Source organism: Nicotiana sylvestris, chromosome 2 (assembly GCF_000393655.2).
Source record: "Nicotiana sylvestris chromosome 2, ASM39365v2, whole genome shotgun sequence".
NCBI lineage: Eukaryota > Viridiplantae > Streptophyta > Magnoliopsida > Solanales > Solanaceae > Nicotiana > Nicotiana sylvestris.
In genome coordinates this window covers 51,383,357-51,400,972 of record NC_091058.1, presented here as the reverse complement: position 1 = coordinate 51,400,972, position 17,616 = coordinate 51,383,357, and the positions used below count along the sequence as shown (strand labels likewise).

The window sequence follows — 17,616 nt, the reverse complement described above, 5'->3', positions numbered from 1 at the left end:
GATTAAATAAAGTCAATTGGTTATCCTTTTTTATCTTTAGAAATATATAAAAAGCAATAAAAAGCTAAGAATGTCGTAAAGTGAAAAATCTTTAAAAGACTCCTTTAATTGCTTGCATGGTTTTAAAAGTCCATTTCTCACTGCAAAAAAGATAAACTGTCATTTGAGTTTCTTTTTCCATCAAATACCAACTTTTCTGAGAATTCAGATTTCTCAGTATTGAAGTTGCTGCACTTCTGAAGCTGTTCTTGGAATTCTGAAGAATCAAGAATGAGGAAATATTGGCTGCCATCTTCAAGCATTTCTGCTGTCTTTGCTTTTATTGTACTTCCCCATTTCATTGCTTGTTCATCCAATGAAGAGATACAACTCAACAGCCAGTTAATAAGCATCAACCAGCATGTTCACAAGGTATGATCAACACCCCCACCCCAATACCAATATTGTTAATGATATAGATGCAGATTCATGATTTAAATTTGACGAGTTTAATATTCATATTCTCGGAATTCAATCCGTTGCACTTTTTCACGGTTGAATTCATTGCACTGTCGCAATTATGGGTTCAAAACTTAGTAGTATATTATAGAACTTTAGTGATTTTCACATATATATATTTTTAACCCGTACAAAGCACGAGATTATGTTAAAGTCGTTGGAAATTACATTGCATCCACCTTTGAGTGCGTATGTTGTTCCTTGTTTACAGGGGGGAAAGAGAGAGAAAGTGAGCAAGTTTTCCTTTGACTTGTTTGGTTTATGATGAGTTCAGAAGAAAAAAATAGGGGACATAGGAAAATCTTTTACTTTCCTTATTCCTTTCTCTTCTTTTCTGCTTTTTTCTAAACAAGGAATGTGAATTTGATAAGTATTGCAGGTGAATTATCATAGGATATTTGAGATTGAAATTCATGGAATATTGTTATGGGCTTCAATGGGATTCTTGATGCCAGCTGGAATACTCACAATAAGAATGTCCAACACAGAGAAGTGTAGCACAACAAGACTCAAAGTTCTCTTCTATGTTCATGGAATTCTTCAGGTATTTAATATTTCACTCTTATTTCTAATTCTTCAAATTCTGATAATTTTTTTAAAGAAAGGACTCGGATATTATTAGGGGACAATAAATTGAAATTGTTGAAATTAAAGCAAAAACAAAATGAACCTCTCTTTTGAGCAATGACAAGTAATCATCATAAATTGATCTTTACTTTGTTCTGCTACGTAATTATCATATGTGCACTTTAATCATGGTGAGGGTTATAAAGTTCAAAATTTATTTATGTGAGCCCACAGTTTGGTGGGAGTATAACTAATACGGATTTGACTATGATTATGGCCATAATATGTGGCAATAAAAGAGAACTCCAATGCCATTCTTCATAATTCAGAATTAGTTTAAATAATTAAAAATTATAAATCTCTTTTCTTTCTAACTGCAATGGTAATTGATTTGTCCTTCTTTCCTTTTTTTTAAAAAAAATTGAAAAGGTGCTCTCTGTTCTACTGGCTACCGCTGGAGCGGTGCTATCAATCAAGAGTTTTGAGAATATGTTCAACAACAATCACCAAAGAATAGGTTTAGCCCTTTATATTGCCATCTATGTCCAATTTCTTATGGGATTTCGCCGGCCTAAGAGGTAACATTTTCTTAACTTTTGCAAAACCAGTAGACCATGAAGAACTAGGACTAATAATCAAATATATACGTAGGAAAAACAATACCTTTGCTTTCAAAAGGAAATTTGAACTCCATTTTCTAAAATTTTTTGTTTGTCCTTTCATACCCGCACTTTTTTAAAAAAAGTCATTGGTGATATTCGGGCTGTTTGCGCGGATATCAATTATTTCATTGGGAACGTGCTAATTTCCACTAGCACAATTGCACAAGTATAGAGTAACTCTATTTATCAGGGGATGTTGATAGGAAAGACTCGCCCAGCATTTTTGTCTCTCTTGCTATTATATTAATTGCTTTTGATCACTTTATTAACGACTAGATTACGTCCTTGAGCCATTTGTAACTCTACTAAAGTATGTCAGCATGAGTACGTTTTATGATACATTTAAGTGTAAAATTTTTGGACAACTTTTGGACTGCAGGGGAAGTAAAGGAAGAAGTGTATGGTTCTTTTTCCATTGGCTACTTGGAACAACAATATGCTTGGCCGGAATTATCAACACCTACACAGGCTTATCAGCCTACCATGAAAGAACATCTAAGCCAATAAGCCTTTGGACAATAATTTTTACAGCACAAATCTCATTCATGGGATTTTTCTATCTTTTCCAAGACAAATGGGAATATATACAAAAGCAAGGGATCATTCTTGGAAATAACGAAACTATGACACCCCAAGTGGAAATAGTTGTTCCTCAGAGTGATGGCCAAAAGATGATAACGAGAACAGAATCAGGAAGGAAAAGCAATGCACTTGGGACTTACTTTTCTAGAAACAATGTCCTTAATAAATTATTTCAACAAACTTGAATATTTCATGTTTTTTGGAAACTGTAATTCCTATTCCTCCACTTTTTTTTCTTGTTTGCACTTTATAGATACTAGATTTTGGTGTATTGTTATTTGAGGACACCAATTATGTGAATGCATCATAACATAGGAGGAAGCTTATACAGTGATTTAAACCACTTATTCTTTCCTCCTTCCCCAAACATGAAGTATGATTTTTAGATTTCTCAAGAGTGATTAGGCAGTTATATGTAAGGGAATGCATTAATTTTTGTACATAGATAGGAGTATTTCTCACGTTTTGTACTGGCTTGACGTTATAAATATTTATGATGATAATCCTTTTTTTTTCGGCGAGCCCCAGGACGAGGGATACCAAAAATGTCCCGAGGTAATGGAGTGGAACAAAAGTCTCAAGAGGCGTATGCCCAACAATTTGAGGTATATGCTCGGAAGTTTGAAGCGTGTTTTTGTAGTAAGACGTAAGCTCTAAAGACTTTTTCAAATTAAAACAAAATTTGTTAAATAAGTCCTTCATATAATACCCAATTTCTAAAAAGTCAGCTTGTAATTACTCAAAATTTTAAAAAGGAACTGAAATGTATTAAATTTCAAAGTCAAGACCTTTTTTTTATTGATTGAAGCCCTAATTTATAGTCATTCCCAATTCTTTATCTTGTCCACTAGTCTGCTAATATCTCTCAAAGCAACGAATATTCATTTTTTTTTTACAAATACAAAGAGAACTCCATTCTTCTTCATAGCAACAAGTTCAAAGTTCAAATTGTAGGTTAATCATCGTTTTTATTCCTCCATATAGAAAACTTTATTCTTTTTGACTCAAGCTATTTGTGCTTGTAAGTAGCATATAATAGATTGTTTTGACTAGTTTTTGTGGGGATGGAGCACATCTCTCTCTCTCTCCCACCCACACATATATATATTTCTTCATTTTTATGTAATTTTACATGTTTATAAATATTTATTGTAATTATATTATTTTATAAAATATTAAAAATTGTAAGTAGCATCGGGGCTTACGCTTCGTTGAAGCATATATAAAACGCCCCGTCTTATGCCCACACCTTTTAAAACACTGATCGTGACAAGACAATCTGATCCAATTTTTTCACATTTTGTTATGGAAGACAGGAAGAGTATTAATAAATAAAATTGTCAAGGAGTCTCACGAAAGCATATGTGAGGTACAAAAAAAAGTTTAAGAGGCTATTTTACTATTTATGCATTTGGATTGGGTTAAAATTTCACTCTTAAAATCTTTGGAGGCAGCTATTATTTGCTAGATTATCGTCCTGCATTGCACAAAATTATTTACGGAAAACTGAAAAGTAATAAGGAGGGGTGTGTATAAGTGAACATTTTCCCAGGAATAAATTTATGAATCTTAAAATGATGTCATATGAGGGATGCATACCAACGTGTCATTTTTTGGTGAAACAAAGAGCAGCAACGTGTTGTTCTTGGTTTGTGCTTCTATCACCGTTTTCTAGACACTGTTAAATACCCCCTCCATTCAAATTTATGTAAATATGTTTGACTGGGTACAAAATTTAAGAAAAAATGAAGACTTTTAAATTTGTGGTCTTAAATAAGTTAAAAAGAGACCCAAAAAGGTAGAATTGTAAGTTTAAGCTAAATTGTTTTCAAATTTAAAAAAAATTCATTCTTTTTGAAACGGACAAAAAAGAAATAGGTTCAAATAAACTGAAATGAGGGAGTATGTGTTTAAGTAACATATTTTGTCAAAATAAAGTAGTTTACTCACACTTAGAATTTACACCAAATCAAATATTTATTATATAATTAAGTGATAAAATTTATAGAAATCACACACATCTTGTGTTGACGTAAATAGTTTGTGTGTATAACCATTTCAAGAAAAAAAGGGAAAAACCTCAAACGGTCCTTTCCTTATAGGACTAGGACTATTTTTGTTCATAATTATATTGGAAGGACAAGGTTAACCATATTTAAAGGACTTATCTCTAAACCTTTCTTTGTTGATAAAGAGATTCCAGCAGATATTTTAATCTTAAGGAATATTCTTGTCAAGGGTTGATTGGAATCTCGTCCCTTTACTGTTCCCCTGTGAGAGTCTCCACCATCTCTCAGGACTTGTGTCAAATGGCTTCTCAAGATCACCATATGCATGACCATGACCTCCACCATCGTCATCATCATGACCATAGCCATGAGTATTTCCCCTTAAGATATCTCAGCATCAAATTCACAAACTTACTCTGTCATTTTTCTTTTATTTGATTCTTTATTTCAAAATTTGTCTTAATTTATCATCAGGGATGCAAAGACAACAACATGGGTAGGAGAAGATGGAAGGGTATACCATAGCCATGATGGGCTGGCTCCTCATTCCCATGAACCAATATACTCACCTGGCTACTTTACCAGAAGAGCACCTCCACTTATTAACAGGAACTTCACTGAAAGAGCATTTACTATTGGAATTGGTGGCCCTGTTGGTACTGGGTATTTCTTCTTTTCCCAAATTCAAATTTCCAATTTGCTTAAATTATTTTTCATGGTCGGAATGTGTGCACAAGTAAAAGGGTTTCAGTATTTGTTTTCTTCATACCAAATATTGATGTTAGTCTGCCTCATGTATCTTAAATTGATATTGATGCCTACAGTTTTAGATTGGTCACCATTCTTGTTTTTGTGAGTTTATGTTAAGCTTGAAACTAAAGGTGTATACGAGATTTTAGCTTCAATTTATCAGTAACTTTTACAGTTCTTCAGGTTGTATCAAAGTATTTTGCAATTTAGTCTTATTTCATTAGTTTTAGCTCTCTATGGCTTTCCATATGATTTGTAACATTTTAGCTTAGAAAATAGGAACTATTCTATTTCTCTTTTTTGGGGGGTTGGGGTTGGGGGTGGGGGGTGGTGGGGTTGAGTAGTAACTGGTGAAAAGGATGATAAGAGTGAGAAGAAAAAGGCGACCTTGAGAAACGAGAGCAGGAGGAGGATTTCTTAATAAGTAGGATTTTCTTTCAGGTGCAGCAAGCCAAGTTCCCAGTGTGTGTGTGTGTGTATCTGTGTGCACATGCATTTTCCTTTTTCACTTCAAGTTTCATAAGGTACTGCAGTGAATTGAATTCTATTGTACATTAGTTTTTGCTATCGCTTTTCTTCCACACTTAGTTTTTTCCCTTCTGTAATTAGCTTGTACAATTTTGGTTGAACGTGTTGAGATCTAAAGTGACTAAATAATATTTCATTTGCAGGAAAACAGCTTTAATGCTAGCATTATGTAAACTCCTAAGGGACAAATACAGTCTTGCAGCAGTATGTACCACCAAATGATATTTTCTTTTTGCTTTTTCCATAATCCATGTTTACTTGATGAACGAGTGTTAGTCTGCATAAGTGGTTATAATTTGAGGATTCCCTTTTGTCATTTGAAGTATGAAGCTAAAGTTTAATCAATGGTGTTCATATCTTTCTCTACCTCATCATTAGAAATTCTAGATGAAGATTCAATTATGTGCAATATGCCTTGTAATTGAGTCATTCAAGTTACATAACAACATTCTTTATTACACTTGCCTTTTGAAGATTAATTGGATATGTCATGTTCTTTTTCTTTCTTCATTTAGAACTCCTCCCTACGCATCACAGATTGATATTGCAGAAACTTCGAACCAAGTTTCAGGACTTTACCAGACATCTCTTAGTTTGAAAGGAAATAAGATAATGTGCAAGCATGTGTTTGGTGTTCAGAAACTCCTATGCTCTTTCATCACTTTCCGATGAGTTATTTAAATTTTGATATACTTCTCCACTATTAACTTTGTTGATCTACAACATATGGTAATGCAGTATATAGTGCAAGTCTATGTTCACTAAATCTTAGCTTTTTTATTTTAAGATATAGAATGAATTTTGTCTTTGTTAAGATGCATTTCTTTGTAGGTAACAAATGATATATTCACTAAAGAAGATGGAGAGTTCTTAATAAAACATGGCGCGCTGCCGGAGGAAAGGATACGAGCAGTGGAAACAGGAGGATGCCCACATGCTGCTATTAGGGAAGATATAAGCATTAACCTTGGACCTCTTGAGGAGCTTTCTAACTTGTACAAAGCAGATATACTACTTTGTGAATCTGGTGGAGGTAATTGGTCATAGAAACTGTTTGCACACACAAACTAATAAGGATATTTGACTTTATGTTTTCAGTAAAATGATGGTCCTCTGGCTGTCACTTCTTTACTTGGTTTGATAAGAAGATAGGATTACCATTACGATCAGATATAACATGTTTAAGTTTAGGTTTCCTGTCATTTAACCAAATTTCCTTCAATGCAGACAACCTAGCTGCCAACTTCAGTAGGGAACTTGCTGATTACATAATCTACATAATAGATGTATCAGGTGGTGATAAAATTCCTCGAAAAGGAGGTCCTGGAATTACCCAAGCAGATCTCCTTGTATGTTTCTTATTTTGCACGTTTGACTTGTTAAATTTATCAGTTGTAAACTTCTGTATACACATGGTCAAATTATTATATAATTGTTGGTTCTTAAATTGTAGGTGATAAATAAAACCGATTTGGCAGCAGCTGTGGGAGCAGATCTGTCTGTCATGGAGCGGGATGCACTTCGGATGCGGGACGGCGGTCCTTTTGTTTTTGCTCAGGTTAATTAATTTTCTCATCCCTATTCAAATATTTTGGTAATTTTATTAGTATAAATAACACTCCCAATCAAATCATGGCCGTTCATTCTGTGTGGAAATGTACACTAATATTGTGCAGATGTGCTATTGTGCAATTAAGATAAGTGCTAGAGTGCAAGGATAGGATTCTAGGAATGCGTGGACTAGACTTGTGCTAATATATATTGCACCAGGGTGTGTGCCATCCAATTGACAACTATTATATGTTGGTTGGTTCATTGATACGGCTTAGTGCTTAGCTATACCACAGGAAGATTGTAACAATCCAACCCGCTAGTGATATTGTCCGCTCTGAGCCTAGGCCCTCACGAATTTAAAACGCGTCACTAGGGTCTAAGTCTTGTTAACTTATGTACCCAGCATCTCTCTTATGTTTTGCCGATGTGGGACTCTGGGATGTTACAAAGATGTTCTAGGGTTATCTTTCCTCCCCTCCCCCCCCCCCCCCCCAACAAAATGGAGAAATTGATTCTCGCCTATTGTAATTTTAACGTTCACTATCTGATGGCAGTGTCTGGCATATTCATATTGCAATAGAATGTTTTGATTCAACTGCAGGTGAAGCATGGGGTTGGCGTGGAGGACATAGTGAACCACGTTTTACAAGCTTGGGAAGTTGCAACCGGCAATAAGAAGCACTGAAAACTTGTACTTGAACAATGTTGTATCTTTTGGTTTCTCCAATGCCCATCTGATGTTCAATTTCCTGTGTCAGGACTAATGTAATCTTCTAAATAATCTGCTTTTACATAGTTTATGTACCAAAAGTATGTAACTTACAATTTTCTCATATTTATTTTGGTTCGTTTGGTCATTCTTCCTTCGCCTAAGTGTGAGATGTTGCTCGATATTATTCGTTTCTTAGTGTTCTGCTGTCTTCTTTTGCTGACAATACAAACCACAGTTTACAATTATGCACACTTTCCTCTATCACTATTTAACTGGAGGATGCAAAAGGATTTTAGGATTCTTTATTGAGCTTTTTATGAAAGATTTAGAATATTTTCGAACGAAAAGCATTCCAAGATATGGTACTTTAAAATTACTTTTTAGATCTGTAACATTTTTTTTATTTTTATTAGAAAAAAGACATATTTATTCACTTATAAAATACTAAAAGTGAAATAGACCAAGTGTAGCATATTTCTATTGTTTGCAGCTTAATTAAAGAAAAAAATGACGAAAATTATGTTTGATGGAAGGAACGAATCAAAACATCTTTTACAATTTCACTCTTGTTTTTCCCCCAATCCAATTACTACTTTTTTTAATTTTTTTTTAAAAGCCCTATCCAGCCAGGAGTAAAAAAAAAAAAGAAAAAAAGAAAAAAAAGAAAAATGTTCTAAAAAGGTGAAAAGAAAATAAGGAAAATAGCTGTAAGGTTCTCATTTCTGAGAAAGCCCCTATAAAATGTCGTATTTCAAAATAGAGGCTCCAAAACTTCCCCATTCCTCAATCCTAACCCAAAAAAGAAGACAGCGAAGAAGCAGAGGAACAACTAGAACGATCAAAACCAAATACATACAACAATCAAACCCCAAAGGGTGTGTGTGTGTGTGTGTGAATTTGTGCATACATAATCAATGGGGGAAGAAGGAGAGAATAACAAGGAGAAGAAGAGGGTGGTTGTGGAGTCGCTAGGATGGCTGACGGAATCCACAATCATGCCCAAAAAGCACCGACCAATCGAGGGTGTGGGTGCTTCTTCCATCCTTGAACTTAAAGCCCAGTTATACAAATCTCAAGAAGAGTCCAAACGCCTTTCCAAAGAGACCGTCCACCCTTCTGCTGCTGACCCAAATTATTCGCATCTGGAGATCCACCGCGCCAAGAAGAAAATCACCGCTAAGGACGCCTTTTCCTCCAAGAATCATGGGGTTGATGCTAGAGAGGCCAAGTATACTTTCTCCTTCCCTTTCCCTATTTTATTTGTTAATTAAGTACTATACTTGTTTTCAATTTTTATGCTCATAATTGAGGTGGTTGCAATCTATTTTGGTCAAATAAGAATGTATTGATAAAGGTTCATACTATCAGAGAGTGGAAACTGACATCCTCTGGCAATCTGTCTTAAGCTTGTAAGCCCAAGGATTTAGTGATAATTGAGATTAGAATTGGTTTTAAAGTCTCTTGCATATTGCAATTGTATATGTGATAAGCTTCAGGGTTTTGATAGTAGAGACTTAATTGGGAAGTACGGCCATTAGTAAGTGATATGGAACTTTATGTGTTGATGCAATTGTGGGGTTTGGAAATTAGGGCCAAATGCATATTTTGTTCTGATTGATTGAAACATGAGTTGAAACTGGATTCTATCTTATTTTGGGCTAATTTGCTGAAGTCCTGCATATGTGTAAGCTTTTGATATTCATATTTTTTTAAGGCATAACTGTTAAGCCGTGGATGGGGGACTGCTCTGGGCCTCTGGCAGCGGATTTGGTGCCTTATCAGGCCTGTCGCCCAGAAAACGTCCAAGGCTATTATCTGAAATGCTAGAGTAATTAGCTCATTGGTGCTCCAGCTCTATATGGGTACAGCAGTCTAGAAGAAGCAAATCATGTTTGTATGTGTCAGTAGTCTCCACCTAGCAAATTGCTTGGTTGAGACTGTTTAATTAAATTAGAGAAGAAACAACCTTGCAGGGAGAAGTTGGTTTTAATAGAGGAGCAGCAATCTTCAGGGTTTTTAGGCAAATGCATGACTAGCTATGAGATGTTAAAATTTCTGTGACAGTGTATAAAGGCTTAATTCATGTCTATTTTTTCTTCATTGAAGGGACAAGCTTGAGCTGAAAGCAGTTAAAGATGGATCAGTAAGCTATGCTGCCTTAGAACGAAAGGCTAAGTTGTATGATAAGCTGGTGAGGGGTGAGCTTTCTGACGGGGAGGACGAAGAGAAGTACTGTGTTGATTTCTTTCGGAAGGGCCAGGAGCAGGTAGACTCTGAGCTGCCTCAACGGCACAATACTTCTAGCACAGAACCAAGAGATGAAGTTGGAGATGATGATACCTCCCTACTCCCAGACACAAAAGCTGCAGGACTTGGCCGCCAAGCTGGCACATTTGACAGAAGTGAACATAAGCGTTTTGTAATGTATGTATTGCTAATTATACACTTTATATTTAGCTTAGATATTTGTGTGCTTAGTTAATTAGAGAAAACTAATTCCTACCTTTTACACTGTTTAAGATGTTTGCGACACTTTGCAGTTACTCATAAACCTGTCTAATTCATTTTCATCCCAAGGGTGACGCATAGCATTATTTATTGCAAGCATTTTCTGCTAAATAGGGAGTAGTATCTAAAAGCTTCTGGAAAATAAAACATCTACCCAATTCTAATTGAAAGATTACGAACCTATCAATTATCAGGATGGTACACTCATGTGCTCAAACGTAGAAGGGAACCAGATCCCATAAATAAACATAGAAAAGAGAAACACTTAACAGTATTCATCAAAATCAAATAAAATACAAGACACTGAATTTTGATGATAGGGAGTTTGGGTGCTATAAAATCCTAGGTATTTTAGCTTGTTCATGATAGTCAGCTTAAAGGAAGCTCTCCTCCTTCCTCTTCTTTTCGTTGCTTATTTTTCACCTCCCTTTTCTCGGGTAGGTTTCTTGAGAACTTACTTTCTATGTGGGCAAAGAATTTGATCCCTCAAGTAGAAAAGTACAGAAATTATCGTAATTGTTTGCTGAGAAGTCTTCACTTATTGCTTTTTCAGTATCTTTTCTCTGCACTATTCACTTTGTTCACAACATTTTTCTACTTACATTTGCATTACATGTTGCTGTTCTCAGGGAAGTTCATAAAGAAGCAAGTCAAGCAAGGGAAAAAGCATCAGAACTCAAGCTCCGTAGGCAAGAACAAGTTGCAGCACGTCGAGAAAAACTAAAGCAGGCTTATCTCCGCAAGCAGCTTGAGAAGTCGAAGGCTTCCAAGACAGAACAGACATAGACCAGAGGAGGTAAACTTCTAACTTCTATAATTGACTATAGTGTTCTTCAGCTTAAGCATCTGAAAGATTGTGAAATTGTCGCCAGCTTCCTATAAAGTTCATGGTGATTGGTAACACCAATTCTGTTGGAAGAACTTCATCTTCTTTTAGCTTATGGAGTATTTTGTTTACACCAAATTTTCACCGGAATTATTGAAGTCGCCAAATAAAACCGGCGGATTATTGGTTTCTTACCGACTGACATCATGAAGTATGGGTTTTGGGCCTTGATAGCTGCACTTTTTATTTACTTCTACAATTGAAAGTGATTCGAAAGAAATTGAATTTGTATGAAGTCATATTGGGGACTAACTGATTTCTCGGTTACTGAAATGTTTGTGCTTGTTAATGAGTCTTACAAGCCTTTGAACATATTTGGCGGTGTATTTTTTTTAATTTCTTTTTCTATTACATAGGGGGGGTTAGGAAGGGAAAAAGGGGAAGGGGATGGTGGCAATCGAACTCACACCTATTGTTTGGAAAATTCTTGGTGATACCACCAGACTATAAGCTGTTTTGGCAGTGTATTGGATTCCATATTGTTGGAATACTTGTTAAATTTCTTTTGAGGCATGTTAGGAATAAGTTTTATAAGATCACTGAAGAAATATTTGCCATGTTGTATTGTTCTTGTAATCTAACATTGAGGACTTTTTAGTGGAGTACTAAGGTGTTTTGGATTCTAGTTTATTCAGAAGCTGTAGAAAGCAGTAGAAAGTTGATTGTTTGATAGGTCGGTTATGAAATGCAGCAGCAATTAGCCATAATTTTTTTGGGCCTGACATTTGGACATCTTCGATTTTGCTGACAGGTGTTTTTGAAGCGGAAGTTTGAATCACCATTTCATTTGAACGATGCTGAGGTTGGTGAATCCAAGAAGCAGCTTTGGCGACTTAATGCATCACCTTGAAGTCGTGAACTTTCTTTCAAGTGGTTGAGCTCAAATATGATCGAGAATGCTCCAATATAGGAATACTATCTGAGGATTTCTCTGATTTGCTTGCATCTGTATCATATGCAAAGGATTCTTTGTAGTCTCTTTTTTTAACTGACTAAGAAAAAGAGATTTCTTCAACAGTATTATTACAGTTTGTAGGCCAGCGGATATCTGTACACAGTGATGTGTTTCCTGTCAATGAGCAAAAGGATGGATAGAATGAAAATGTCTGGCACAAAAAGCAGAAAGCGATTCCACTGGGATCGAACCCAGAATCTCTGGTTCCGTAGACCAGCGCCTTATCCATTGGGCCATGGAATCTTTGATGCTACTGTAATTTCTCTTTTGTTACATAAAAGTAATTAATTTTCTTTCTCCTTTTCCACTCCCTTCCTCCTCTCCCGTCGGCTGTTAAGGTATTTATTATGATACAAATTCCAAACAAAGTTACTGAAGTGGCTATGTGATGCCAGAAAAGAGATGGAGGAATGGGAGACAACACGAGTACCAATGAGTAAACACTTATTCACACTGGGTATTTACCAGCTCAATAAACACATAACATATATATTTATATATATTATTCCCTCCTGTCCAAAATAAGTGATTTTTTAGTTGTTTTCACACATATTAAGAAATTCACTTTTTAACATTAATTAGTAATGAAATTGACCATATTAACCTTTACTATCTCTTCATATAAATACTCCTAACACATACTCCAACATTATTTACTCCAAGGGCAATGTAGGAAAAAAAAATAATTAATTCATTCTTGAAATTTGAAAAAATCACTTATTTTGGACCACAAAAAAGGGCTAAAAATCACTTATTTTGGACCGGAGGGAGTAATTTTAGTGTACGTACGTTGCACGTGTGCTCTGCGTCAGTTATTATAAAATATTTACAAGTAGAACAATTTATTTGAACACATCAATTAGCGTTAACTTAAATGCAATATATGTTTAAATAATGAAAATAAATATTATTACTATGAAACAAAGTCAGAAATCAACATTTTCTAAACATGCAAAGTTATGAATTTAGTTGAATTACTTATATATTAGTTGTAATTATAAGTATTTTATTATATAAGATACAAAGTATATTATATTGTTGTATCTCACCTAACATCTCTTTCGGGCACAATGCAAATAATACAAATTTGGACTAACAATTTGCGTGTACATATACACACACAAGCACACACCAATAAAACTAAGTATTGAACCACCAAAGGATATGATGCAGTGGATAGGGTTGCTCCTTCCTTAACCAGAGGTCTCGAGTTCGAGCTCTGGGTATAGAAAAATCCTTGGTAGGGAGCGCTACCTCCCGAATGAGGTCTTACCCGGCGCGAATCCGGATATAGTCGGGATCCAATGCGGATACCGAACACCGGGGTGGGAAACCAAAAAAAAAAAACTAAGTATTGATATTACGTTATAGTTTGTTTAATGGTATTTCATAAAAATATTATAAAATTTTATACTATTGAATATAAATCTTTTACCTCATTATTTATTACCTCATTAAAACTAAGTACCTCATTATTATTTACCTCAAAGAAATAATGAAGCTTTAAAATTAATTGAGGTTTTACTATATTCATAATGCCATTATACAAGAGAATAATGAATTTTTTTATTAGAAAAAAAGGCAAGTATTGAAGATAAGGAAATAGTGACGATTTTAACATTAATTGTAAACTTTTGACAATTTCTCTTTTTGAAACAACTAAGAGCACACTCTTTTAGTTGGTATAAAATGGAGTATAAATTTTTTTCTTCTAATTATCGTGCTTATTTTAATTTATTAAGATTCTAAAATAATTTTTTATGCAGAAAAAGAAGTTAAACTACTTTTTATAATAAAAGAGATTACCAGTTTACGAACATGTACTATACAGAGAATACATAATATATAGAATTACATATCTCAATATTCATTCTTCTAAGAAGAAGATTTAGTAAGCACTTTTACCATGACTATAGATTATAAGTAGAATCAATTTACCATTTTCCTGTAGAATAATAAAATAAAATTTGATTTATTATCAGGATTCTAAAATAAATGTTTTGTGTAGAAAAATAAAGATAAGACTACTTGCTATACCAAAAGAGATTACAAGTTTAAAAACATGTTCTGCTTTTCTTTCTTTCTTTTTGCCTTTTCTCGGATTGAGTTTTATTCTTAATTTTTTTTCCTTACTTGGTGATCATGGAATTTGTTTTTCGTGGTTCCTAAGTGCATAGAATTATTTGTTCATATAGACTCCAAACCTTTCAAAAAAAAAAAAAATCTTTAATAAAAGAGAAACCCTATAATCTTAATTTAGACAAGGGAAGCAATTGTCTTATCTCAATAGATATAGGCATATGACGTTGGAAAATAGTTGTTTTATGGTTAGTTGGATGCAGTTTCGTTGGAAAGTTAAATGAAGGTACAATTATAATTTTAAGCTCATAAATATTAGGAATTCTTATATAATTGAAATAAGAAAGTAGATGTAATAGTAAAAATTTTAGTTGGTTTAAAATTTCTAAATAGTAGGAAAATAATTAAATGACTATTTTGTTTAGTGTGAAATTCATCTTTAAAGGATAAAAAAGGAGAATGATATTTCGCTAATAACCTTCGTGCTTTTAATATAGTACTAGTCTTAGAGTACGTGCTTTACGCGTGTATTTATGTCACGCCCCGAACCTGGGCCTGGACGTAACACGACACTCTGTGCCTGACTACATGTGACCGAGCGAACCAACTGGCTGACTGAATCAACATGTGATATCATAACATACTAAATGCGGAAGATAAACTAACATATGCTGATATACTGAAAGTATGGATGATATAAATCAAAGTGCGGAAATACTAATATAATTCTGAAACATATTTGTAGCCAACATAGCTTAATATGAAAAGTCTGAGACTCTGTCTAACTGTTACTCTAGTCTATGAAGCCTCTATTGAAGTACTGAAAACACTGACTATCTGTAAATACTGAAAGGCTGTAAAGTAATGATAATGCCCCAAAAGAACTGGGGATCACCAATTAGCTGGTACGAGAATCCTAGTGCTCTGCGTCGTCGACCTGTAAATCATTACCTGCATTGTGAGATGCAGGCCCCGGGCAAAAGGGGCGTCAGTACATTTGAATTGTATTGGTATGTAAAGCAACTGAAAGAAAGAATTACAAATGCTGAAACTGAAACTAAGCTGATAATTGAGAATTTATAATTGATAACTGAAATGATAACTATTCAAACTGAAACTGAAATGATAACTGATAATTGAACTGATAACTGGTAATTGAACTGATAACTGATAACTAGTAACTGATATGATAGCTGATAACTGAACGATAACTAATAATTGAACTGAAAGGAAGTAAGGATATGAATTCTCCATCTTCTGAATGATGAACAACCTGTTTATCTGAATATTAAACTGCGGCCTCAGGCCCAATATATATATGTGCACAAACTGCGGCCCCGGGACTATACGTATACATAACTTCGACCTCAGGTCCAAAATACATAAAGCATAAACTGCGGCCCCAGGCCCAAAGATGCATAAAGCATAAACTGCGACCTCAGGCCCAAATACAAGTGTTCAACATTCAGGGATTTAAAATCAGGAACTGAGAATCATACTGCAATATATGATAGTGAAATACTGAATCACATTGAGTTATATAATACTGGAATACTGGATCACACTGAATTACATAATAGTGGAATACTGAATAGGACTAGACTGAGAGGTGTATTCTTGAACTGATTATGAACACTGAAACTTTAACTGTTTATGGCATACTGAGTAATCTATACTAAGACTCGGGGGCATCAAACCCAAGTCTATATTGAATACGCACTGAGCTCACAACATTCAGAATGAAAGTCATGAACGAGTTATGAAGCTAGAGAATAGAAGCTCTACAACTATTCAAGGAACTAGGCTTAACTATATATTTTTTTGAGGCAATTGATACGTCGTAAAAGAAACGTAGTGTAGAGAGAATCATTAATATTCTCAAACATAGAGAGTTGGCCTCACATACCTTAACTTCCTGCTCTTGAGCATAATACAACATTCGCCAACCCCCTTCAACTTCAATCTATATCAATACAAGTCAAAGGGATTCCGTGTTAGCAATAATACTCATATTTTTGTCACTTAGGCATTTTCTCAAACACTTGGTGGCATAAAGCTTCATAATCCTTATTAATGGTGTTTCTATACCTAATAACATTTGCTCCTAGATAAATTCTAAAGTCTCAAATAGTTATAATCAATATTATTCTTTATCACTCATAAGGTAAACAACACCCTTAACCAATAATCAACAATCAACAAGCCAAACCTATAAGTGTTCATGCTTTTCTATCAAATCCATCAACGCATATCTCATGAACTTGAGTCAATGATCATTAATCCAATGCTAGAATCAATTAGAGGGTGAAGACATTACATTTTTGACGTTCAATCTTCTTGAATTCGAGTTCTAGGGTTTCTTCTCTCAACAATAATGCCCTAAACAAATATCTAATGATATAGAGGGTTTACCCATGTTAATAAGATATTGGGATATTGAAATTAACTTAGAATCACCATTAGAACTTACCTTGGGTGGAAGAAAGACCCTTAAGGAGTTAGGTTTTTTAGAGTTCCTCTTTCTAGAGCAAGTTTTTATGTTTTGGGGCTCTGGGGGACAAAATATAGCTTTAAAACGACCTCCCACTAGTGCTCCCATGCATATGGAGGCCTGCCCGTGATACTGACCGCGCTAAACTGCAGTAACACTGCCTCAAAATTAGCGCGGCCGCGCTACCGGCGCGCATATCGCATACTGTTCTGTAAAACGCGTATAACGTTTTGCACAGAGATCCGTTCGACTCCATAATATATCATTGGAAAGCTATTTCAAAGGCCTACAACTTTCATGCTTTGAGTTTTCCCAAATTTCTTACTCATTTTCACTAAAACCTGCTGGCATACGAACCTTTTGCAAACTTAGTCGATTTTGTCAAATCTTATGCACCTCACTTTCCATCTTAATTTTGAAATAACTATTTTCACCCATAATCATCCCTATAGGACTTCATATGTCTAAAATATCAAATTAATACCCATTTAACATATCTACACCTAGTCTGAATGTACGGGGTGTTACATTATCTCCCTCTTGGGATCATTCGTCCTCGAATGATTGTCCTGACTGTAACTTCTGCTACCTTTGTCACACCTCGCCTTTACACAACATTCCGGAGGGGGCGTAGTGTAAAGAGAGTTTTTCTGATTAAAGGACAATCGAAACGGGATTCTTTATTAATTTCAGAGTCGCCACCTGGGAATTTTATGGCGTCCCAAGTCACCGGTTTTAATCCCGAATTGAGGAAAATATGACTCTGTTTATCATTCTGCGAACCAGAAATCCGAGTAAGGAATTCTGTTAATCCGGGAGAAGGTGTTAGGCATTC

At 34.8% G+C, this 17,616-nt stretch overlaps 2 protein-coding genes and 1 non-coding gene across 3 annotated transcripts; 2 read left to right on the top strand and 1 right to left on the bottom strand.

The window, feature by feature from the left end:
* The first annotated feature begins 37 nt into the window (after window positions 1-37).
* On the top strand, window positions 38-12,359 carry LOC104245852 (uncharacterized). The gene is made up of 8 exons (XM_070165777.1): window positions 38-411; window positions 878-1,042; window positions 1,495-1,643; window positions 2,107-2,482; window positions 8,774-9,090; window positions 9,969-10,286; window positions 11,000-11,166; window positions 12,008-12,359. The coding sequence occupies exons 1-7, from the start codon at window positions 271-273 to the stop codon at window positions 11,154-11,156; spliced, it is 1,623 nt and encodes a 540-aa protein (XP_070021878.1). The 5' UTR covers window positions 38-270; the 3' UTR covers window positions 11,157-11,166; window positions 12,008-12,359.
* Window positions 4,437-8,007, top strand: LOC104245849 (urease accessory protein G). The gene is made up of 7 exons (XM_009801547.2): window positions 4,437-4,689; window positions 4,793-4,981; window positions 5,740-5,800; window positions 6,428-6,629; window positions 6,824-6,945; window positions 7,050-7,154; window positions 7,752-8,007. The coding sequence occupies exons 1-7, from the start codon at window positions 4,619-4,621 to the stop codon at window positions 7,833-7,835; spliced, it is 834 nt and encodes a 277-aa protein (XP_009799849.1). The 5' UTR covers window positions 4,437-4,618; the 3' UTR covers window positions 7,836-8,007.
* Window positions 12,360-12,382: 23 nt separating the features above from the next.
* TRNAR-ACG (transfer RNA arginine (anticodon ACG)) lies at window positions 12,383-12,454 on the bottom strand. The gene has a single exon. It is a non-coding gene; the product is annotated as a tRNA-Arg (tRNA).
* Window positions 12,455-17,616: the final 5,162 nt, after the last annotated feature.